Genomic DNA, 26,038 nt, shown 5'->3' with positions numbered 1-26,038 from the left:
TGATTAGAAGTAACAGACATGAGAATAGCGAAAATGATCGCTGGAACAAACAGGTAGGAACAATGGCAAGAGTGTATTCAGAAGGAGGAGGTACAAGGCTGAGTTAGGATTGAACTTGATGGCTGAAGCTGTACGCATAAACCGGCTTCGATGGTTGGGTCACGTGAGGTGAGTGGATGATAGGTTATCAAGGGGAATAATGGTCTGGGTCATGGAGGATGGTTAAACTCATTTTCTACTTATTTAAAGGTAAGAGGTATGCAACTAAACTAAACCACAGGGGATTATGAAGGCGTTTATTTAATTCACAGAGGACTGCAGACTGAATGCTGAAAGACATAGCGGTCTATAACGAAGATGTACATTATTATTATTACTATTATTATTATTATTATTATTATTATTATTATTATTATTATTATTATTATTATATCAGGAAACTCTTCAATTGGTCTTAATGAAACCCTTCTATCTGAACCCTCAGTTCAGGATTAAAATCCTGGAAATCGAATATGGGGTTTCCGCGTAAAGGCAGGCAGGTACACCAGGGGGCTATCGAGCAAAGAGCATGCTGAAATCGCGGAAAATTTGCATAATGTGAGGTACATTGCCTTATTTATTGAACCACTCATGTTCAATGTTTTGAAATAATTTTATTCCCATTGTTCTTGTTTAAATATGGAATAGGGAGAACATGGACATTAGAACTGTGTGTATAATATGTGCAAAGACTTTCTGATCACAGAACCCCAAGCAGAAATACAGCGAGGCGCTGCAAAAAGTTACCAGCACTTTAGCCGGTGCTGCCAAGGCACGTGGACTGGGGAAAAAATTGCTTTGTTCCCGAATGAGGAGGATAGAGTGCGCGGATCAGCAGCGCAGTGTGCATGGTTAGCGGTAAGCGGACGGAATGAATGTTTAGTTTGTGAGTGAAGTTGTTGTTGTTGTTGTTGTTGTTGTTGAGCGCACGTTATTAGTGTTATTATTATTGCATTTCTACATTTTTTGAACGTTATTTGTATTAGCTTTCAGTCTAGCTCGTCAGTCAATGCATGCGTTAGATCAGCTGTTGGATGAGCGAGTAAATTATCGTGGACTTCGACTCCGTCGTTTCCCCGATTCAAGTGTTAGTGGTTTTCATTTGTGAGGAACTTTAAAACAGGAAGTGTACAAGAAAAAAAAAGAGCAATCCACGTACTCTTGAAGCTCTGGAGAATGAAAGCAGACGACACGAATGATACGTGACATTTCAGAGGCGGACATACACCGAGTATTTTGGAGTTATTTACGCTGATGAAACGTTTGTAATAGGACGATGGACACTATTTTCAACAGCTGCTCTGATGAAATATTAGTTTTTAACTTCATTCTTTATTAACTAATATTTTAGGCCTACCGTCATGAAAGTGAACGCTCTCTCGCCCTGCTACAGCTTACCGATAATGGATTGAAGGCATTCTGTTCTCCCGACGTCGTACGATAAATTTTCCCTGCCTCTTCCTGTTCTACCACTTCGATAGTCTCTTGGCGCACTGACTAACAGCTGACTTCTTTGCTGCAAATCTGTGTGTAGTATAGTTGGTACGATGGATTCCACGGCTGCTACTGACAGCTTATGCAATTGAATAGAATCTCTTCAGAGCTCTTCAGTTGACATCACGATCTTCTAAATCACCAAACGCTGTTAAATTTGGCGAAATTGAAATCAAGGGCTGTCCAGATAACAGTAGAAGTCATTGACTGGTTCTAGTCTCGTTGGTAGAAAAAATATCACCATCAGAATGTTGGCTGACAGGGTAGTCGCCACAACGTAGACATAACTAACATTGCTGTTATTAAGAAGTGCAGCGAAACTGATGTATGTCGAGCAATTTTTAAGGAGGCGGAGGTAATGGCACTGCAGCCTTCAGAAAAATTTAAAATTTTAGTTTCTTCGCATCGAGAAAAGTTCACGTGTAGGCTATCCTTTATCTTTCCTTGAGGCTTATAATAATACATAAAATATACGGTGTAAAATTAATTTTGATTGAAGTAAATGATTCCCAGCTACATGCACACATATTGAGATCCTGTTCTACATCTCAATGATGCGTTTTCCAACTGAATATTAAGATAATAACTATGCACACAGCCCACGTGACCGAGGAATTTCGTACGGCTGGCCACTTTGTAGGTCATCCTCCGCAATGTAGGACAAACCACCTTCTTCTATCGTCCATTCCCTTGAAAAGGAACAACCTGTATGAAAGTGGTATGTGATCTCTCTCTTTTATTTTTACCCCCATTTCGTTTTATTATAGTTGCGATAGTAGCCAAGTTCTGTCGGCTTGCTCTTTAGTTGAAGCGTGACCGTGGCACGTCCTACCACTGCATTTATAATGTTGTTCTCATTTGATTGTGTACAAAAGTATGATTCCATTGAAATATCATCAATCCAATGAGATACATTATTATTAAGGGTATGAAACAAAACATCACATCAATATACAAATAATATAAAGAGCTACGTGTGTTCAAAATTCCCAGTTTAATGTTCGAATTTTCAATATAGACCACTGTCTCAGATGTTGCATTGACAAAGTCTTCAATTTTTCAGGGACATTTAGACACTGGGCTTTATTGTTGTTCGTCAGCACTACAAACATAGATGAGCTACCAGATATGAAGTTCACAGGAAGTAACTTTTAAATGCCTACTTTGCATTCTTTCACAATAGTCTTCAATATGAAATTGTATTACGGGAAAACTGCTGCGTGACGCAATCGATGCGTTTTCAGGAAGATTAAAATCCTGTATTCAAGAATCTGATTGCTGAAGTTCTACTTCTCGAGGAAAGAACATTACGTTTTGTAACAGAAACCTGCCCACTGCAGCCTTCTTTTAATTATGCTCTCTGTCACGACTGCTGTAAGGTATCTGTGCGCTGGAGGTGAAGGGCACTACGACACAAATATGAAATTTTACAAGAGAGCTCAAACAATGTTTTTCAGTGTTTGCTTCACTTCTTTTAGGAAAATATTTGTGTATTTATCTTACATAATAATACAAATACTTTTCGATTTTTATCACTCACCTTTCAAATTTTAATTATTTATTTCATTTGTTTTTGAATGATACTGGACTTAGTGCCTTTTTACCTAAAACTAGTTAGCTCGTTTATTACTGCGTTTAGCCCAGAAAATACAGAAAACGTATTTCAAAACCTCAATTTCGCAACAAAAAAGGAAAAAATGGGCATAGGGCCATTTACCGCCATTGCATAGATATATTTATAATACACCCTTTAAGGTATATTCAGATACCTATAAAATCTGAGTTTGTGTATGCATATGTATGGTTTGCGTAAGCAGTGCAGATTGTACGTAACATACTTGATGGCTGAATAAATGTTATTCCATTCTCTTTTTCACACCAGGCAAATACGTGAGCTGTACCTTAATTAAAGCCACGGGTGCTTCCTTTCAAGTCTTAGTCCTTTCCTATCCTATGTTAGCCGTAAAGTTGAGTTACCGGTAATGCAACTTTAAGCAAGAAAAAAGTTGTGATACGTAGACTTTAAAAAATAGTACATAATTAAACTTCTCCTTGTATTATAGTAACTGCCAATTGTGAAATATGTATCTTTCGTCCATAATTTATCGCTTTTAATTATAACTTTTCGTATTTAATTTCTTATAAATAGAATTTAGTACACTAAGACTATAATTTTGCGATGTAGCGTGTGTAAAGTGGTTTGACATAATGGCAGGCTACGCCGTGTAAAAGGATATGTCCTCCTGACTACTTTCTTCTTGCTAGTGGCTTTACGTCGCACCGATACAGATAGGTCTTATGGCGACGATGGGATAGGAAAGGCCCAGGAGTTGGAAGGAAGCGGCTGTGGCCATATTTAAGGTACAGCCCCATCATTTGCCTGGTGTGAAAATGGGAAACCATGGAAAACTATCTTCAGGGCTGCCGACAGTGGGATTTGAACCCACTGTCTCCCGGATGCAAGCTCACAGCCGCACGCCTCTAACCGCACGGCCAACTCGCCCGGTGCTGACTACTTTTACGGTCTTCGAGGCCGGGGTACCGATGTCTTGCCACCAGGAGTTATTTTATGTTCCAGTAAATCTACTGGCAAGAGGCTGACCTATTACAGCACCTTCAAATAACACAGGACTGAGTCGGGATTAAAACCACCAACTTCGGTTCAGAATCAGTGCTGCACCGTCTGAGCCACTCTGACCAGCAAATAAATAATAACTATTATATTCTACATCTACTCTAATCCGTTATTTATATTCATAACTTGGTCCATCTCTATCACACTTACTAGCACATGTCCGTTCCAGGATAAATAAGCAAGTCCCAGGTTTCTCAAATTATGTCCTATCAATCTTTCCTTTTCGGTGGGTGGCACTGAAGATGGTTTTCTGTGGCTTCCGATTTTCACACTAGGTAAATTCTGGAACTATACCTTTGCCACGGTCGTTTTCTTCCTATTCCTAGCCCTGCCCTATCCCATCGCCGCCATAAGTCATACATTTGTCGGTGGGAGGTAAAACAGATTAGAATTCTTGTAGTCACCTAGTGGATTTCCTCCCTGCAGCTTGATTCAGTACGGTATCTCGTTTATGAACTACTCTACCAATATTTTTCTGAAACACTTCATTTTTAAAGGTTTCTCTCCTTTCTTTTCGCTTCAGTTGTGCAAGAGCAAGGTTCCAAAGAATCATCTTCAGACGCATCTTTGTGAAACATACTATATTTCTATATTTGAATTAAGTACATATCTCGCTTGAGTTAGTAGACATTTTAAGACTTTCTTGTTGCTGTCGACGTGAATAATATTACTATGCGAGTAACGATATCTATGTACTTCCTAAGACTAAAATTCTACGAATGTTTGTTCGGATTGCATAAAACGTTATTAACGAAACAAATTATAAAAATACATTAGACCCATTGACTTGGATAAGTGGTTAAACAACGTAAAAAGGACCTCGAAAGAACTGGAATAAATCTGGAGGACATTTCAAACCGAACAGAGAACAGATTCCAGAACAAAGATAGAACAGCGAGTGGTCGGAGCCAAGAAAACTAATATGATCTCTAATGACACTTAAATACTAAAATACTGATGAAATATTAATTTAAAAAAATAAGCGATTGCTACGACAAGCAGTTAAGAAAAATAGCAAAAGGTTATTCATAATTAAGAAAAGATGTAAAGGAGTGCAATCGTTAGAGAAATTGTACTTAATAGCCACCTTCTGTGACGGTGTCATGAAGGTGAATGAAGGGATAGTTTTAGATAGAAATATAATGAGCAGAAATCATAGCCCTTACTGCGAACAGTTGAATATGAAAGCGTTCAGTTCATTCACAGTGGTTTTCAGACTTGATTTTATTTTTTGAACTTTTTTGTATTGCAATTTGCTTTGCGTCGCACCAACACAGCTAGGTCTCATGGCGACGATTTGCTCGGTAGACTTGATGTTGGAGGACGTAGTAGTCTATAGTGAAACTATTGTTTAAGTGTAAATAAATACATAAAATAGCTTAGAAAATCATACTAATGATGAGTGTTGTTTTAAGGGGCCTAACTTTGAGATCATTGGCCCCTAAAAAATTATACATCTATTGACCAATCGAGAACAAGAGTATAAAACATGTTTACCTTTGCTATTGATAAGAATGAGGGTATAGTTTATAGCTAACTTATTGCATCCATTTTTTAAAAGTTAAGGCAATACTTACTCGTCAACACAGTGACCAGCAGTAGCAATCCAGTTTTCATTTAAAACTGCTCCTCCACACCGATGAGTGCTTGAGAAGCCAAAGAATGACGTCCGTCTAACAGATACCTGCAACAATTATTATAGTATCATTAGTTTGGAATGTCCCCATAGATATGACATACTTACTGCACGCGTGAGATGTCACGAACTGCGCTGTAAGAAGGGAGAGATGGCAAGTGGCCTGCAGTATATATATTAGAAAAGGTATATCTCAAAGTATACTACAGACCTGACTGAGTTTTCGTTAATGATGTAGGTCTACGTTATGCAAGAATGGAACACTTCAAAACAGGAAAGGAAAGAGAGATCATCGCAAAAGTTGCGAAGAATTGCGAAGAACAAAATACGAGAAAATATCTATCTAAACCTTTGAAAGAATAGTTTGATGGTGGTACGATATGTGTTGGCAAGAATCTAGTTTTCTTAAAATAATTCGCATGAAATCCTTCATGGAGATGGACACATACCGTTTCAAGGGGCACCCGCTGTAGGCCTATATATTTTGACCGAACTTCATACTTAGAGTACTCATCCAAATAAGTTTTAATATACATGTCACTGAATGGACTGCGGGTTTACAGACAGGCTAAAGCAGTTATTTAATGTTTTCTCGTATACAATTGGTTTTCTGGAAAATTTATATATTCGTTGGAGAAAGGACCGATGCTTGTTTATAGTACACTTTTTGCTTACTCATGAAGTAAGTAACTGACTCCCTCGCAGTTCGGCTCTGAATTTGCCAGTTGGCATGGCAATACTGCGGTCTGCAAGCAACTACTCACATGCTGTAAAGATAGGTACGTAACTGAAGGGGTCTGCTCAAGACTGAACGTCCCCATCCGACGGACGAATTACAATCAACATATGAGCAATATGGAGAGGTTTCGCACACAATCTAGTGATTAGAAATTGTATACCAACACCTCTCTTACCCTGTCGCCCAACATTCCGATAGTGAAATTATTTTCGGCCAACGGGACTCGAGCTGGCTAACCTCGGTGTTGGACCATATAGACTTAACGCCTTATCGATCATGGCCATTAGGCGGGCTACGAGAGAAATTCACTGTTTTCAATAAAAATGCTACCAGAATATATACTGTGTCTAAAAATTACCATTTACCAGTTCACAAACACACTTTGCGGATATCGAAGCTAGATATTCAGGACAACCAGCTAACTGACGGCTTCTTCCACGATGGCAGTCATATCTTTGACAGTACTACTGAACCTCCAGTGCAAACTTGCAGTTTTCCCTTGTACTTAATGTCGTGTTCATAGCCACTAGACCTCGAGTTTTTACATGGAATGTGAACCACAGGGACGTGACTTTTCAGTTCATACATCCCACTTGCAATGCCCGAGTTGCGAACTGCGGCTCTTATAGTCGACTATCGTGCCCCTCTCACTGAACGGACCTCATGGAAGTCGCATTACTATGTGACGTGACGAAATCTTACTTGAAGTTACGACTACTTACTTTTTCCTTCACTAGCTTCGATGACCTTGACGTTTCGCCCCATATATATATATATATATTTTTGCTATTTGCTTTACGTCGCACCGACACAGATATGGCGACGATGGGATAGGAAAAGCCTAGGAACTGGAAGGAAGCGGCCCTGGCCTTAATTAAGGTACAGCCCCAGCATTTGCCTGGTGTGAAAATGGGAAACCACGGAAAACCATGTTCAGGGCTGCCGACAGTGGGGCTCGAACCCACTATCTCCCGATTACTGGATACTGGCCGCACTTCAGCGACTGCAGCTATCGAGCTCGGTGCCCCATAAAATAACACTCTTATTCATAGTCATTCTCTCAAGTAATTAGAAATAGTCTATATACTATTTTAGTTGAACATATTAATGATGACTATTATGGCACAAAATGGACACGTCCAGTGAGTATATACAGTAGACCTGATGAAAGTCAGACGACGATAAATGGCTTATACAGCTTTAAGCATTTAACAAAGAGAAAATCTGTGGCCAATAAAGAGTCCAGTTGTCTGCTTGGTCACTACAGATTATATTCCGGAAGAGAAATCAGTTAAAAGTGCAGCAATGGACTACTTAACATGACGTCATAATTACACGCGATATGAATACACGGTCACAGTTTAAGGCAATTAATTAGTGTTAGGAGCAACAAGCCAGCTGTTTCTCACAGGCAGGCTCTCACAGTGGTCATTATTTATATTTCCAACCTTCACATTCTGAATGTGAATAGGAAACCGATCCGAGTACTTAAAATGTGAGAATCTGATTTACGAGAGGATTTTAAACAAACTTGAAGGAACCTTCCTTTAAGAGGACAAGCTTTTAAAAATGAATTATGACAACAATTAAACTTAACTGTAGATAATGACATGCTATGAAACTCAGCACTAGAATTAAGGCTACAGGAAATTGTGTAATATTGTCGTTTATAACTTATAAAATTAAATCTTGAATTAGGTCAATAACTTAATGCAACTTTTATTAAATAATGAGAAGCAGACACTGTCAAGAAAGAAAAACATCCCGTTGGGGATAATTATACCATTAGTAGTGGCCTACAGCTGCAGTGTGCGAGACATTACCTGAAGATTTGCAAACAACAACAACAACAACAACAGCAATAATAATAATAATAATAATAATAATAATAATAATAATAATAATAATAATAACAATAATAATATATGCCTTGGAAACCTTGATCATTGGAGGCAGATCACTTATTAAAGGCATAGAGAAACAGGAGAGGAAAATATTGAGGAAAATATTTGGTCCAGTCTACTCAGAGGGAATATGGATGAAACGGAAGTCTTTATCAGCGTTCTGAGAAGATCACCAACTCAATCAGGTAAAGGCGATTTAAAGTTATATGGCCACACCCTCAGAATGAACAATGACATGCTCACCAAAAGGATTCTCAACCTTGCTCTCACAATGAAAGTCAAGAACAACTGGTTTTTTGAAATAGAAAAAGACCTTCAGGACATTGGCACCCCGCAGGAAATTGTTGAAGATGGTCTTTAGTTAAAAAAAACCGTCAACAAACATCATTTTGCTGAGGAAATGAATACCAGGACCAACAAACGGAAGAACGGAGGAAAATGTTCAGTGCTCAGATGAAGAGATTTTAGGAGAAGAAAAAATCAGCTTCAGCTAAATAAGTTATATCACGCTCCACAGATGGGTATAACATTGTAAATAATAATAATAATAATAATAATAATAATAATAATAATAATCATCATCATCATTGTTAGGACAGTACATTTATCATATGCTACTATTTGATTTGCTCTGAATCTCCTATTTATATTACCAATAAGGTCCCACTTTTGACGTAGAATTAGATTTACTATCACTCCCCGTCGTAAACACGATCGCAAGTCTCATCTTTAAGATATCGAATTTCTAGTATTGTCGGAGTACGAGGTATAATTTTTGACTGTATATAAATAAATAAATAAATAAATAAATAAATAAATAAATAAATAAATAAATAAATAAATAAATATTTTTTACAAGTTGCTTTACGTCGCACTGACACAGATAGATCTTATGGCGACGATGGGGGCAGGAAGGGACTGAGAGTGAGAGGGATACTGGATAATGGCCGCTCTTAAGCGACTGCAGCTATCGAGCTCGGTAAAATAAATAAATAAATAAATAAATAAATAAATAAATAAATAAATAAATAAATAAATAATGCTATTTATTTTACGTTTCACTGACTATTTTTATGATTATCGGAGACGCCTAAGTGACAGAATTTTGTTCTACAGAAGTTCTTTTACATGAGCGTACATCCACCGACAAGAGACTACCGTATTTCAGTATCTTCAAATACCTCCTGACTGAAAAGAGATCGAAATATCCAACTTTGGCTCAGAAAGGCAGCACTCTACTGATTGAGCCACTCAACCCAGCAAATGGATTAACAAATATATATCTCCAAATAATTGTTTCTAGATCTTGCAACTGTCAACATTATCTCGACGTTTACTAGGACTTCTTCTCTTGCTTTGGAACGTTGTTGTTGATGATGTTCTGCATTATTGCAACGGATAATTTTCCGTATGAACCGCCAAAGGGACCTAATCCATTCCGCCCATCAGAATTAGCATAGTTTTTTGCTGCCCGACGAAACTGGGATCCACTCCAGCTCTGACACAAAATAATGCCTATTTTAGGTTCTAGAATAGAACATAAATACGAAAGAGAAATGAAATGAGCTAAACTCCCATTTCAATTCCATCTGAAGGCCTGTTGAGGTGATATCTAACTTAGAGGGTAAGACATCACCCTTCCTAACCTTAGCGTCAATTAATTACAAATATACCTCCGTATATGCCATTGCCATACAGCAAAGTAGGGTTTTCACACACTAAATACACAATAAAGGGTGTGCCTGGTCGAGGCGGTAAAGGCGTGCTCGGTTCGCCCGGAAGGATGTGGGTTCGAATCCCCGTCAGGAAGTCGTAAAATTTAAGAAACGAGATTTCCACTTCCGGAGGTGCATATGGCCCTGAGATTCACTCAGCCTACACCAAAAATGAATACCAGGTTAATTCGTGGGGACAAAGGTGGCCGGGCGTAGAGCTAACCACTCTACCCATCACGTGCCGAGGTTAACAATGGTGGAAGCCTTTACCTTCCACTCCTCCAAGGAACTTCATGGCCTGTACGGAGGTGACTTTGCTTTGCTAAATACACAATACTGTCGAGCAAGATATTCCAAATGCAACCTAATCATTCTCAGCATTATTTGTCTTGTGGTAGAGTTATTTTAAACAATTTTGACTTAGAGCGTTTAATAATGAATGGTCGTATCATTTAACCAGAGTGAAGTATTGAGTAAGGTAAATAATACAACGAATCAATGTGAATTCATGAATAACAACGCATCCACAAGTCGAACTTATGCTTCTAATCAGCTGATGTGGACGCGTAGATTAAAACAGACAGGGAATTTCAAGTGTGAACAAGGTCGCGGAAGGAATTAGCATATACAGTAACCTAACTTAGCGAAAGTGGTGGCTATCAATTAGCATAGTGATAGTCATTGGTAGCTCGAGGCTGGATCGACATAACGGTGAACGAAGCTGGCTCCGAATTGTGGGAATGAAGTGAGGTAATTAAAACAGACTAATTAAAACACGTCCTGGTTGAAGACCCGCAAGGTTGTGTTAAAATTAGCCTGACAATTCCAAGAGAGCAGTGATCCGTTTTCAGGAAAGGGGGTGGTATATATTCTCCAGAACGGGTTTTCTGATCGTTAATAGCGTCAAAATATTAATATTTACTAATGTTTCCTCTCCGCCTGTTGTCATTTCTTGCTGGATGCAATACTTTCACATCTGTCTCTTGGCACAGGCCAGAGTATAAAGTAGCTTCCACCGAAGTCCCAGTCTTATCCGTGCCTGTGACAATAAGGTAAGTGCTGAGTTATGGGTAGTGGTGAGTAATGACATTCATAGTATGGCTAGTACGTCTGAATGTTGCTACACATAGGACTGGTCGTTCTAGCCCACTGAGGAAAGCAGTGACGAACTAGCTCCTTTTCCATCTTGCCTGGTTCTCCTCAGTTTAACGCTGCCGTCAGCTTTTGTGCTTTCGCTATAATCTCCGGTAGGTAGTGTTATTAGAGGATTCAAGATGCCTTCGAGCTGATGACCCAACAGACAATTTTTCTTCATCAAGCATAGCTCAATACCTTCTGAGCTAATGATCCATCCTTTCTGAATTAATGGCGATTTTTTTTTTTTTTTTTACTATTTGCTTTATGTCGCGCCGACACAGATAGTTCTTATGACGACGATGGTGTAGGAAGGTTAGGAGGGGGAAGGAAGCGACCGTAGCCTTAATTTGCCTGGTATGAAAATACGAAACCATGGAAAACTATCTTCAGGGCAACCGACAATTACCTATAGCTACGTGATTCAAACCATGCGGCCACTTGTTCCTGACTGAATGGCCAGGGCAGCGGTTCTGAGACCCTGGAGGCGCGTCTAGTTAATTCATCCGTCTCGAGGACAGGGTGTTTGTGTCTGGATCAAGACAAACCTCTTCGTATATACACAGCACAACACAGTACAAATCCATACAGAAATTTGGAGTGGTGAATATATCCCTCCACATGGGGTTAGTATCAGGAAGGGCATCCTGCCTTAAAAGAAGCAAAGTTCACAAATACGATGTACAGTAGTTCGCACACGCTAATCCACCTGGGTGTGAGGAAAACTCGGAAAAGCGGTGGGAAAAGAAGGAGAATGTATTTCGTTCGTATACTCCGAGGAAATAGTTGGGATATACCTTTACCCAAATAAGGTTTTTGTACAGTGAGGATGCATTTGCAGAAGGAGAACTCCAAGGATAAATTGAAAGAAAAGTCATTGTTAACATAGGACGAATATACACTAGCAATTGACTTCAGACATGGTCGCTACCTTTGGATGAAAGACAATATTGACGATGAATTACTTTGCACGTTACTTATTCGCCGTAACTCATTATATATTTACGATTTCAACTTTTTCAAATTTCTGTGATTAACTTAAACGGAGGAAGAATAAAGTGTTCGTGGCTAAGGAATTTCCTTTCTATGGCTGATTGTAAAACAGCATTTGCTTTCTGTCCACAAAATCTGGAAGTCTAAAAGCAGTCTAAATGGCGTCAAAACAAAACGCCTACGTACGATCGCTGAGGTCATACAATTATTATTATTATTATTATTATTATTATTATTATTATTATTATTATTATTATTATTATTATTATTGTACCGGGAGGTACACCTCCGCTCCGCTAATTCAAACATTGCGCCAGTTGAAACTCCTCTACTGGAGGAAGCCTAAACTTTAACTACAGTGTTAATTCTCAAGTTTCTCAGAAGATGTCCCTACTTGTCAATTTTGAAGTGTTCTGAACTGTGTCGTTTTCGATGTATTTTTGTTTTGCCTGTAGTAAGAAGTGTGAACATTCTCTTCTAGATGACACTACTGAAGGACTACAATTATGCACCCTAGTGCGAAGTGAAAGAACTGTGTTTTTGGAGAAATTTTGTGTTCATAAGTTTGTTCTTTGTTAAATTTCTTTCAGTCATTGTTTAGGTTGGCTGTATAACCCTTCACTGTCCGCCAGTTTTGAATTCGACCAATGAGTAATTTTTGTAATTAATTTCCCACCAATCCTGGTTTTCTTCTTCAGTTTTGACATGTAATCTTTTGGCCGTCCAATAAAATGATTGTGGGTCTGAAAGGTCTCGAATGTTCCGCGAGGGTATATAAACTGCTGATTTTCGGGTCTCTGCGCCACTTCAGTAACATCTATCAGTGTGTAAATTATGTAGCAGGGGGCGGGTAGCGCCTCTTTCTTCGGGCAGCGGTTCATCAATAAGGTAATGGCCTTTTAATAACTTCTTTCTTGCTAGCCCAGCAGTTTAACTCTCGGGGCGGGTTCGAAATCTTTTACTATGTAACCTTCCTCTAAAATGTAAAAGACTCTTGATCTAAATTCTGCCTCTGTAACTACATATGGGGATAGAGAGTGCTTAACCGTCTCGAGCTCCCATTCATATTGCTTTGAGGTGAACTTACTTTTCACAACCGTTTCTTCCCTTCTAATGTAATGTAAATCGTTTCCTTATATAAGTCACCTCTTTAGTATGGGATTAGCCCTTGCATAAGCGGCCTAGGGCCAAATTAGGTTTTAATAAGGTATATTCGGAGTGCAAGTTTCGCCTCCACTCAAGTTTGTATTTTGGGGCCTTGTAATTTTCCTGTTTATTTACTAAATCGGCCTCAGTAGGTTGGGTATTTTTACCCCTGTGTTTATGTCCTTAGAGGACAACTTGAAAGTAGACTTTGGTGTGCCCTTTGATAGGCTTGAACTTTGAGAGCGGGTTGCTCTTTCTTAAATTTGGTTTCTGTGTGCCTCGAGCAGGCTTTACTGTGTAATTGGGAGCAAGAGCTCCTGGGCATGATTGGGGTTTTCTGCCCCTTTGTTGAATCTTGTATATGGGTTAAGTTGGGCTTATAGCTCAAGAATTGTGTGTCTGGCTCTCGGAGCCCAAATCCTGTAACCACTGTAATTGTACATTCTCGATTTGTTGCTAGGCTACTAAGTACCTGTTATATTTGTTATTTCTTGATCTTGAAAAGGAAATATAACCTTGTCAAATTTTAAATTAACTTTAATTTCGTAGATTGAGACCTATTCATCCTAGCACCTTCTTTCACCTCTAACTACCACGGATAACTCCGTAACAATTATTATTATTATTATTATTATTATTATTATTATTATTATTATTATTATTATTATTATTATATAACGTAAGCCTAAAACATCATTTCTTAAAATTTGTATGACTGCAGTATTTACATTCATTTTACTTCGTAATCTAAGTTTAAAACTAGCTATGGGTTTTATATTCGTGAGATTAGTCACTCTAACTTCCCTACTAAATGAAAATAAATATTTCCAAATTAGTGATGTTTTGCTAAAGCATTCCTCTAAAAGTTTAGTTTTCAGTTTGTGCGAATGGGCACCAGTGCGTATCAGACTAATTTTCGTTCTAGATAATAGAAGTTCTCTACAATTTGTTTTGCGTTGCACCGACACAGACATGTCTTATGGCGACGATTGAATAGGAAAGGGCTAGGAGTGGAAAGGAAGCGGCCTTGGCCTTAATTAAGGTACATCCCCAGCATTTTCCTGGTGTGAAAATGGGATACCACGGAAAACCATCTTCAGGGCTGCCGACAATGAGGTTCAAACCCATTGTCTCCCGAATGCAAGCTCACAGCTGTGCGCCCCGAACCGCACGACCACTTGCTCAGTGATAATAAACGTGAGAATTGTTGTAGGCCTATATCCTCTACTGACTCTGGTGAGGTTAAATATTTCTATGTGGTTAGTAAAGGGAATGATAGAAATGCGACAGGCTTCGGCAGCCAGCACAATTCCTATCCTCGCCGCTAGATGGGGGCTTCATTCATTCCATTCCTTACCCGGTCGAATGACTGGAAACAGGCTGAAGATTTTCAGTATAGGGAATGGTTCTCAGAACGTATCACTACTTATCACTCTTCTAAGACTACACTGGGACTGACGAAGCAATTCAGGAGAAATCTTTCCAATTTATCATGTATTTACCGTTCCCGAAACAAGCAACCTTGTCTTGCTAATCCAATCCGGAACGCTACTCAACGCACGCGCCTGTGGTAGTCAAGAGTAGTACAACGTACTCGAGCGCAGAGGTGTAATGGGTACATTTTTATAACAATGATTAAGACATTTGAATATTTAATCATGCTACTGTAATGTAACTTAGTTATTATGTGCCTATGAAAAAGAGAAAACATTATCTGATGTCATCTGTCAAAATGTCATCATACGTCTGTTAATCATACACATAAAGCAGGAGACTTTCTAATGTACGCATATGCTTTCTAATCGGTAGTTAAATTCTGGATGCTAACACACGATCGGAGAGAGAGAAAGAGTGAGTGAGTGAGTGAGGAGAGGTATTGCTATAACTGTAATTCTTGTTATTCTTCTTAGCCTTTCCCCAATTACTTGGTGTCGGCATTAAACATGGATTAAGTTCAGTTTTATTGCCGGATGCCTTTCCAAACGCCAGCCTTACGGGGATGTATGCATTCACTGTTACGGAGTATGTTTGATGGGTGGTAATGTGTTGTATCCGGTCTAGAAAGCCAAGAATAACGGCCGAGGGGATTCATTGTGCCGACCATACGAAACCTCGTAATCTGCATGACTTCGGTCTAGGTAGGCTATGGCCCTTTAGGGCTCTGCGCCATGAGATAAGATAGTGTGGCGTATTCCATTCTATTGAAGATTTATATTAAGACAAAGTCCGGCTCCATGGCTAAATGGTTAGCGTGCTGGCCTTTCGTCACAGGAGTCCCGGGTTCGTTTCCCGGCAGGGTCGAGAATTTTAACCTTAATTGGTTAATTTATCTGGCACGGGGGCTGGGTGTATGTGTCGTCTTCATCATCATTTCATCCTCATCACGACGCGCAGGTCGCCTACGGGAGTCAAATCAAAAGACCTGCACCTGGCGAGCCGAACATGTCCTCGGGCACTCCCCAAACTTAAAGCCATACGACATTTCATTTTTCATTAAGACAAACACAAAATATCCAATTCTCGAGTGGGAGGAATTAACCAGACTCAACTAAAATGTGGCCCGGCCGAGAATCGTACCCATAGCCTTCTGCACCAAAGCCTACTACGTGGACCATTTAGCTAAGGAGACGGACACGGCTATAAATAGTCTTGATTTATTACGTCTCTTATTTTATGTAACCTTCTGACCATTATGTTTAGCTAGATAGTTCACCTCTAACAAGGGAAGCTTTCAGACCTCCCAACAACATTCGTCACGAAACCTTCCGGAGTGAACACTCAAGAGACCAAAATATCTGGTATAAAGAACGGCATTTCGCAATCACCCACAATCCCTATTACAGGGCGTATGAAAGTATGGCGCGCGACTGTAATGTCTGCAGTCATGACGTGAGAAACACACTGTACCTGAGGACTACAATGTCGTTATGTGATACTGCGCGTACTTCGCAGGTATTCTGCCATCTGTACATCAGCGACTGTTAGCAGTCTGATTCAGGGCATGGGCTTATTCCTAAATGAAATGTCGTATGACTTTTAGTGCCGGGAGTGTCCGAGGACATGTTCGACTCGCCAGGTGCAGGTCTTTTTTGATCTGACTCCCGTAGGCGACCTGCGCGTCGTGATGAAGATGAAATGATGATGAAAACGACACATACACCCAGCCCTCGTGCCAGCGAAATTAACCAATGATGGTTAACATTCCCGACCCGACTAGGAATCGAACCCGGGACCCCCGTGCCCAAAGGCCAGCACGCTAACCATTTAGCCATGGAGCCGGACTGCTAACGAATAATGTAGCATACATGTAATACGTACAATACGTGTAGTGGCTATATTGTTGCGTGTTTTGCAAACTATCTTGTAATCCTTATTCTGTAGAGAAGGAGGTTTTATAAAATTACCAAGCGGACATACAGTACAATACACTGAGTTGTATAACGTACTGCAGCAACATGTCCGTGGCGGTGTTGTCATGATAGTGATGAAACGTCGGACGTTTATCTGGAGATAGTGATACGGTGGGGACTACAATGCACAACGTGGTAACCAGTTTCAGTTCCTCCGAACAATTATTCCCCAGATTGAAACGGAAAAGTGTCTACGAAGAGTTTTTTGAAAAACAATGCAAAACATTTGTGCCAGAGTCAAAGCTGAAAGAAAACCATTGCAGCAACTGTGCGAGCACCGGAAAAGGTAAGGCAAATTGCAAAGGCGATTGAGAGGATTTATGAGAGTTCCATATTTGCCATGTTATACTTCTTAGTTCTGTTGCTTTGTCACATGTGTCATTCTCCCATCTGTGTTTCCGTTTTCTAGCCGGTGTGCCAATTTTCTGGGCTGCCTTGCATATTATATGTTTTAGATTGTTCCAGTATAAGGTGACATTTGATGGTAAATTTGCAAGGAAAATGTCGGAATTTAATTTGAAAAATTCTGGGTCAATTTTTGGCGTTTTCAGTGTTCTCATTTTGGACCTATTAGGCTGGACCTTTACTTTTACTATATAGTTCTCTGGGTTGAAGAATTGATTAAAAATAGGCCCCAACTCGATATCTTTAACGATTAAGGAGTTGGAGATTTTTCACTTTTCTAGCGGGCGTTTTCGCAAGAAACCCGCCACTTAAAGGGATCCATTCAGCGACAGATCTTTCAAATGATATAAATTGCTAACATCGGCCCTGAAGAACTTTAGAAATAAGCACTAACATAGGAAGCCTTAGGCTTTTATACAAAGTGTAATAATAAAGTGCGGCCAAACTTTCAAGACACATTCCTGATATGTAGAGCACGTGTAGTGTTCCATAGACATGTGTCCGGAAACTTTTTGTTTCCACTTTAGAACTCATTTTCTACAACTCTACATAGAACATTGATCATGGGAAACGCACGGGAACAGAAGTACATGAATCTTTTTCTTGAACGAAATGTTCAAAATTCACTCTGTCAATATGGATACATGCATCAACCCGCCATCAGCGTATCTGCGATTCAATGCGACGGCGGGTAAATTATTCCAATCCCTAGTTCCTTTTCCAATAAGCAAGTGTGTTTTCCCATTCTTTTTGAATTACGGCTTTACCTTTATATTACGATCTTTCCTACTTTTAAAACTCCACTCAAACTTACTCATCTCCCAGTGTCATTCCAAACTTATTCATCTCCTAGTGTCATTCCAAACGTATTCATCTCCTAGTGTCATTCGAAACTTACTCATCTCCTAGTGCCATTCCAAACTTATTCATCTCCTAGTGTCATTCCAAACTTATTCATCTCCTAGTGTCATTCCAAACTTATTCATCTCCTAGTGTCATTCGAAACTTACTCATCTCCTAGTGCCATTCCAAACTTATTCATCTCCTAGTGTCATTCGAAACTTACTCATCTCCTAGTGCCATTCCAAACTTATTCATCTCCTAGTGTCATTCGAAACTTACTCATCTCCTAGTGCCATTCCAAACTTATTCATCTCCTAGTGTCATTCGAAACTTACTCATCTCCTAGTGCCATTCCAAACTTATTCATCTCCTAGTGTCATTCGAAACTTACTCATCTCCTAGTGCCATTCCAAACTTATTCATCTCCTAGTGTCATTCGAAACTTACTCATCTCCTAGTGCCATTCCAAACTTATTCATCTCCTAGTGTCATTCCAAGCCATTTCTTCACTGAAAGCTTGAAACATTTCGCTTAGTCAAGCTGTTCCTCTCGTTACTCCCGAGTCTTCCTAGACCTGCTGTAAGTTTGCGACATTTTCGTAACATTACTCGTTTGTCGGAAATCGCCCAGAACAAATCATGCTGATTACATTTGATCTTTTCCAGTTCTCAAATCAAGTAATCCTGGAGAGGGTCCCATACACTAAAACCATAATGTAATTGGCTTCTTACCAACGACTTATGCGCTCTCTCCTTTAGATCCTTACTGCAACCCCTAAATACCCTCATAACCATATGAAGAGATCTATAACCCTGATTTACAACCCAGTTTATATGATTACCCCTATTAAGATATTTTCTTATATTAACACCTATGTATTTACACAGTGATCCCCATGAGGTACTGTCACGCCATCAATGTCCGGCTCCATGGCTAAATGGTTAGTGTGCTGGGCTTTAGTCACAGGGGTCCCGGGTTCGATTCTCGGCAGGGTAGGGAATTTTAACCATCATTGGTTAATTTCCCTACCACGGGGGCTGGGTGTATGTGTTATCTACAATATCATTTCATCATCATCACCACCACGATGCGGAGGTCGCCTACGGGAGTCATTGCAAAAGACCTGCACCTGGCGAGCCGAACCCATCCTGGGATCTCCCGGCACTAAAAGCCATACGCCATTTCATTTCCATTACCCCATCAATACAGTAATTAAAAATGAGAGGACTTTTCCTCTCGATGAAACTTACAACCTGACTTTTTACCCCGTTTACCATCACACCACTGTCTGATGCCCATCTGTTATTAAGATACCATTCATTTACAGGAAGATTTCTATGTAAATACTCCGGTTAGCCAACTCTAAGTTGTTCTTTGGACATAACAGACTGTCCAATTATATCTAAGACCCGCATGTTTCTCACGAAGAACCCTTCCCACTTCGAGGACGTGAAGATAGGATGTTTTTTATATCGTTGAAAGCGCCGCACAGCGTCTACTTGATGTGTGTAAAATTAACTGCTAATAGTAAGATTTGTCTACAGGAGAACGATGGAAAATTTATCTTTGGGTCGCGCCAATAGCTTCGGTCTCTGAACAGGAAAATGATGTAGGCTATAGGAGATAGGAGTTATTTTTTCAAAAATTATTATCGTCAAAATGATCAAAGCACACTTATAAATTGCTCCATGAGCAGCTTATGAAAAACGAGTCAATGTACTGAGTACAAAAGTTCACTTCACCTAAATCATATTAATGACCGGATGTGTATCAGCTCTTAAATAACCCGTATTTTATCACCATGGAACAGTGTTATTGTCTTCCTTAATAATTTACAGCGATGAAGGAGTTAAATTCCCTCCGTGAATACTGAAATTCACCTTATGGGGTCCATTAATCATTTATTTGTTATCGTCCTCAAAGACAAATAGCTTTTTTCCACGGTTTATCAGGTAAGCGCCGCGGATCTACCTTAATTAAGACCATGGCTACTACCTTTCCATTTCTAGCTCTTTCTCACTCCGCCTTTACCGGCGTTAAATTCAGAGTGAGGAAAGTCGTGTTCCGAAAATTCCTACATGTTAACTAAAACGGAACTTCCCGAGTTAGGCATTTAAATAGAATTAGTTTAAATAGTATTTCTGTTATAATGAATGTTGTTTCTACTTCGCATAAGGGGCTTGGGGAGCCTTCGTCACCAGCCCCTATTCTTAGTGTACGTGGTGTACATTAAGTCTGATACATTCTTAAGGCGGAGAGTTTTACTCCACAATATATTTGTAATGAATGGCGGTAGCTAGAATTCTAAATCAAGCAACTGGCCTATATTTTTGGTACTGTGATGGAATTTACAGGGAATGAAGCTGCAAACTATGGAAATCCACTTTTAGATTGGTCGACAGTGTGATTTTAAATTTTTTTTTTTTTTTTTTTTTTTTTTTTTTGCTATTTGCTTTACGTCGCACCGACACAGATATGTCTTATGGCGACGATGGGATGGGAAAGGCCTAGGAAGTGGAAGGAAGCGCGGTCGTGGCCTTAATTAAGGTACAGCCCCGGTATTTGCCTGGTGTGAAAATGGGAAACCACGGAAAACCATCTTCAGGGCTGCCGACAGTGGGGCTTGAACCCACGATCTCCCGATTACTGGATACTGGCCGCACTTAAACGACTGCAGCTATCGAGCTCGGTATGTGATTTTAATTAATTCTCTTCTCAACTGCTTACTTAAGGATGAGTGTCTTCCCCCTCCCCCCAATAGCTCACATCTCGTGCAGGGGTGACCATGGTAGGTACTCAACCGAAGTTTCATATTGCATCGACTAACTAGGGCCAGACACCTTGTTTCTCTTTTTTTTTTTCCTATCCGACATTAACATGTTGATATTCATTTTCTGAGGCGTAGAAAACATTCATACGGGAGTGATAGCCTAATGTCTTTGTTATTGGTTTCTCAACAAGGGGGAACGCTGTTTGAATCTCGCCGAAAACATGTGGAAGATTTTTAAATGAAAAATTATGTCCACATGGTTTGGATTCTATGTAAATCTAGAGATCCTGTGGCATTTCTTAAAACACGTTTTCACTTTACCACCAACCATGAGATTTCCATTCGTTTAGTTGATACCTTCATTCAGGCCAGATCGGCACTTTTCTTCCTTCTTCTACGATTAGTAATAGACATCAGGCCTGCTGGCAGTGGGGTTCGAACTTACTTTCTCCCGAATGCAATATTACAGCTAATTAACCCACACGAAGGCAACTTTAAGGTTCCAATTTTGTTTTGTTAGTACCTAAATATGTCCAGATCTGTTTCTGGTGAGATGAGGTACGCCAAGTTCACTGTGTCTCATGGTATGGGCTAGATCAAGTTTGTTACTTTCATTTTTCTGTCTCATTCTCATCCTTGTCTTTGACGATGTGAAAGTGACTTAGGTATGAGTATTACTAGTAACACCGTTCGTTATTCAGCCAATTTCTATGTTGCTCATAGGGTGGGTTGGAGTATGCATTTCGGTAGGCTTGGCAGACTGTTGGGTAAGAGCACATTCAAGCACGGTGAGGAACGCAGCGGGAAACTACGTTAGTCCTCATTTTCATAGTACTTACACTTCTTCAGTGACGCCTTCGGGATTCACACACACACACACACACACACACACACACACACACACACACACACACACACACATACACACACACACACACACACACACACACACACACACACACACACACACACACACACTTACTCTCCCTCTGTTTTTATATTCCTGAGATTCTTGTAGCCTAAAATATTAAAAAATCGAATGATATACTTTATTACTTCTTATATGATTTATGTTTTAATTTTATTGGAATTGGTATCTGTATTTTAATTTTTAAGTTTAATGTTTAATTTAATATTTTAATATTATAAAATGTAGTTAGTATATTCATAAACTTGTATTGTGTTATAAGTAGACGCTACATAAAGGGGCTTTTCAGCCTCAGTGGCATGTATATCATCATTATCAATAAATTCAATTCAATTCAATTCTCTCTCTCTCTCTACACCCGTATTCAAAAGGGCACAATACATACATACAAGTGCCTGATTTTTGGTATTATGAGGGTCAATTATGTTTTTTTTATGAATGGTTCTTTTTACATTTTTCTTATACATTGATGGGTTCGCAGGAGTGATTTACGTCACACAAGTGAATTTTGCCTCTTACATACTCTGGGTACCCATGCGGAGAGATGTATCGAACTATTATGTTTCAGTAGAGGTTGGTAGTGTGGTGTGTTGTGTGAAATGAACATGACATGCATTATGACAAATACACACACCCAATCCTCGAGTCACGGTAATTTACCAGGCACGGCTAAAATTCCCAGTCCACTAAGGCTTCTGAACCGAAGATCAGTGGTCTGTTCATTCAGCTAAGGAGCAAGATTTTTTTAATATATAAGTTGCTATCATTAACAAACATCTAGTAATATTGTTTCCTAGATAATACGCAAATATTTATTTCTAAAGCCAAATTTTCTTGCATATAGAGTACTTTTAAGTCATTAGTATCTGAGCCCAGGTACTTACCTGCCAGGGCCAGCCTCCAAACGGAGCGTTCCTACCCCCAACTATCCTCATCTCAGGCCGAGGAAACAGCGGAGCAACGCCACATTCTGTAACGATAAGGAGAGTTTTACTTCATGATCCTGAGAGGAGAATCATCCCCATTAGAATATACAGTAAGTGCTTTCACTCTATCTACAACAGAAAATATTTATCAACATTTATAAACAGACATGAAAGCTCGAATTGCCTTAGCCAAGGAAAGCTTCAACAAGAAGAAAGAAACTGCTTTGTGGCCCGCTAGAGAAAGATCTGAGGAAGAGTCTTGCAAGGTGTTACATATGGAGTATAGCTCTATATGGCGCTGAAACATGGACATTAAGGAAGAAAGAACAGAGAAGAATAGAGGCATTTGAGATGTGGATTTGGCGAAGAATTGAAGGAGTAAAGTGGGAAGATAAAATATCGAATGAGGAAGTTCTGAAGAGAGTGGGAGAAGAGAGGAGCATGATGTCCGTAATCCAAAATAGGAAGAAAAATTGGATAGAGCATAATCTAAGACACAACACTTTACTACGAATAGCAATTGAAGGGATGATAAAAGGAAAACGAGGAAGGCGAAGGAGACGATACCAGTTATTAGACAGCATTAGAAAAAGAAAGGAAGATTATGCAGCAGTGAAGAAAAGGGCACAAGATCGAGAGATATGGAGGTTACAGCCATGACTGGACCTGCCGGATGGTAGAACAACCTATGAAATGAAAATTGTATGCAGGTTTTATTCAGTAGAAAAGTAACCGCAGTGACATTACCTGCCTTCTGTAACAGTTGACAGGCGGAGGTGCGGGAAGACAATCTTTTTTACTATAATAACCTGTTGTACATATACATAGATTATGACTTAAAACATTGAAAGAATGATAAAAGTGTTAATTCACTTATTGATTCAGAGAACTAAATATACATTTGTCGAGAAAATATGTAATGGTAATCATTTGAGCATGTGCAATCATGGGTCGCGATATGCTAACATGTAAGATTATCATTGCATTACTAGGCAAGGAATTCCAAATATTCGTTTAGAAACCATATAATATTAATCATCCATAAATAAAGTGAAATTGATTTCACTTTGATAGTTAACAAAATATATTCAAGATCCCTTAAAACTGCAGTAACACTAAGTGAATTCCTCTGATGTATTTGGTGGTTTTATTCTTCCCATCAGTAACGTCAAGCTCTTAGGCTGGATGCTCGATTCAGAGGGCCCTGGGTTGGATTCCCGCTCGGGCTGGGGATTTTAGCAGCATCTGGTTAATTTCTCTATGTCGGGAGCTAAGTGTTTGTCACCATCTTAATATATATATATATATATAGTTATAATGTATGTAACACACCACACAACACCACCAGAGAAATACATAATAGAGAATACATAGCTCCACTTAGGCTTGGCGTCAGGAAGGGCATCTGGCCGTAAAAAGGGGCTAAATGGATATAATGTTCCGATCGCAGATAGTTAGAAAAAGGTCAAGAAGGAGAAGAGGAAGAAATAGTTCATTCTTCAATAACATAATTAACAATACTTTGCACTGTACGTCAGGAACACCCCTCCCCCCCCCCCCCCCCTGGCTCATACAAAAGGACGCGTGACAGCCGGCTTGGAAGCAACAGAAGTCACTGCAATCACTGTTGTAGACATATTTTAAACAAAAGTTGCTTCTTGTTTAACTGCACTAACCCAGACAGGTTTTCGGCAACGAGAGGACAGGAAAAGGCGAAAAGTTGGAAGGAAGAGGCCTTATTAAAGGAAGTCGTCTTGATAAAGGTACATTTCCAGCATTTGCTTGAGGTGAAAATGGGAAAACCCTGGAAATTATCTTCAGGTTTGCCGACATAATATATAATAATTTCATGTGGCAATTTCTAGTCGAGTGCAGCCCTTGTAAGGCAGACCCTCCGATGAGGGTGGGCGACATCTGCCATGTGTAGGTAACTGCGTGTTATTGCGGTGGAGGATAGTATTGTGTGTGGTGTGTGAGTTGCAGCGATGTTGGAGACAGCACAAACACCCAGCCCCCGGGCCTGTGAAATTAACCAATGAAGGTTAAAATTCCCGACCCGGCCGGGAATCGAACCTGGGACCCTCAGAACCGAAGGCAAGTACGCTGACCATTCAGCCAAGGAGTCGGACAGGATTCCCGATAGTAAGGTTCGAATTTGTCATCTCTTTAATACAAGTTTACAGCTACGGGGTACGTACCAGGATGTAATCTCGCTGTGTGAATTATAAAATGCCAGTAATATATACTACTGTTTATAATGAGATATTGAACACTGTGCCGTCTGGAAATTATTCCGATTTTAAATATTTCATATTTTTAACGCTCATCAGAACAATCCTACCCATTAATACCGTTTCTTGATACAGGGTCGGAGATGAAGTGAGATGAAATTATACGGTATGTTTTTACGGACGGGTACCCTTCCCGTTGCAGCCTCATTTGGAGGAGATAATGAAGATGAAATGAATGAGGATGAATTAAATTGGGTAAAAAGTAGAAGGAATCCGCTGGGGAAGTGCCTGGAAGTGAAAATGGGAAACCGCAGAACATTCTCAGGATAGTGGGCTTCGAACTTACCAATCTCCTGAATGCAGAGCTTGGCTTCATGACCACAGTGCGTTAACACGCACGGCCACTCCTCACGGTTCACCGGACCGAGTACGGTTACAAAACTATAGACGTACTCTGCGTAAGATCGCTATTCGATTTTTGCTATAAATAATCCACCCCAAATAGAGCCTCGGCTCCATGGCTAAATGGTTAGCATGCTGACCTTTGATTCAAGGGGTCCCAGGTTCGATTTCCTTGGAGTTTAACTTTCATTAGTTAATTCCTCTGGCTTAGGGGCTGGATGTTTGTGACATCTTCAGCATTAGAATTCATCTCAGGTAGAGCCCCATCCTCACAGACGCGCAGGTCGCCTATACGGCGTCAAATCGAAAGACCTGCACCAGGCCTCTTCGGAGGCGACACGGCAGATAATCACAATAGAGTGGCCTTAAGTTAGGTACTATCCCGGTATTTGCCTGGAGAAGAAGTGGGAAACCACGGAAAACCACTTCCAGGGTGGCTGAGGTGGAAATCGAACCCACCTCTACTCAGTTGACTTCCTGAGGCTGAGGCTGAGTGGACCCCGTTCCAACCCTCGTACTACTTTTCAAATTTCGTGACAGGGCCGGGAATCGAACCCGGGCCTCCGGGGATGGCAGCTAATCACATTAATCACTACACTACAGAGGCGGACCATGACGTTCTTACAAACTGATAATTTCGGTTTCTTAAAATTAAAGCTGAACTATAATATCTTCTGAATGGAAAATA

At 39.9% G+C, this 26,038-nt stretch overlaps 1 protein-coding gene across 2 annotated transcripts in view; it reads right to left on the bottom strand.

Annotated features, from left to right (window-relative positions):
• Positions 1–26,038, bottom strand: part of Sb (Stubble) — a 346,527-nt gene that overhangs the window by 39,683 nt on the left and 280,806 nt on the right. For both annotated transcript variants that reach the window (XM_067148445.2, XM_067148447.2), the window contains exons 5-6: positions 22,676–22,761; positions 5,746–5,852 (exon numbers count right to left, since the gene is read on the bottom strand). In XM_067148445.2, coding sequence (XP_067004546.2) covers positions 5,746–5,852; positions 22,676–22,761 — 193 coding nt within the window. The remainder of the gene's footprint in view (positions 1–5,745; positions 5,853–22,675; positions 22,762–26,038) is intronic.

The sequence above is a fragment of the Anabrus simplex genome, chromosome 5 (genome assembly GCF_040414725.1).
Source record: "Anabrus simplex isolate iqAnaSimp1 chromosome 5, ASM4041472v1, whole genome shotgun sequence".
NCBI lineage: Eukaryota > Metazoa > Arthropoda > Insecta > Orthoptera > Tettigoniidae > Anabrus > Anabrus simplex.
Note: the sequence above shows the minus strand (reverse complement) of the source record. Positions and strands in the feature narration are given on the sequence as shown.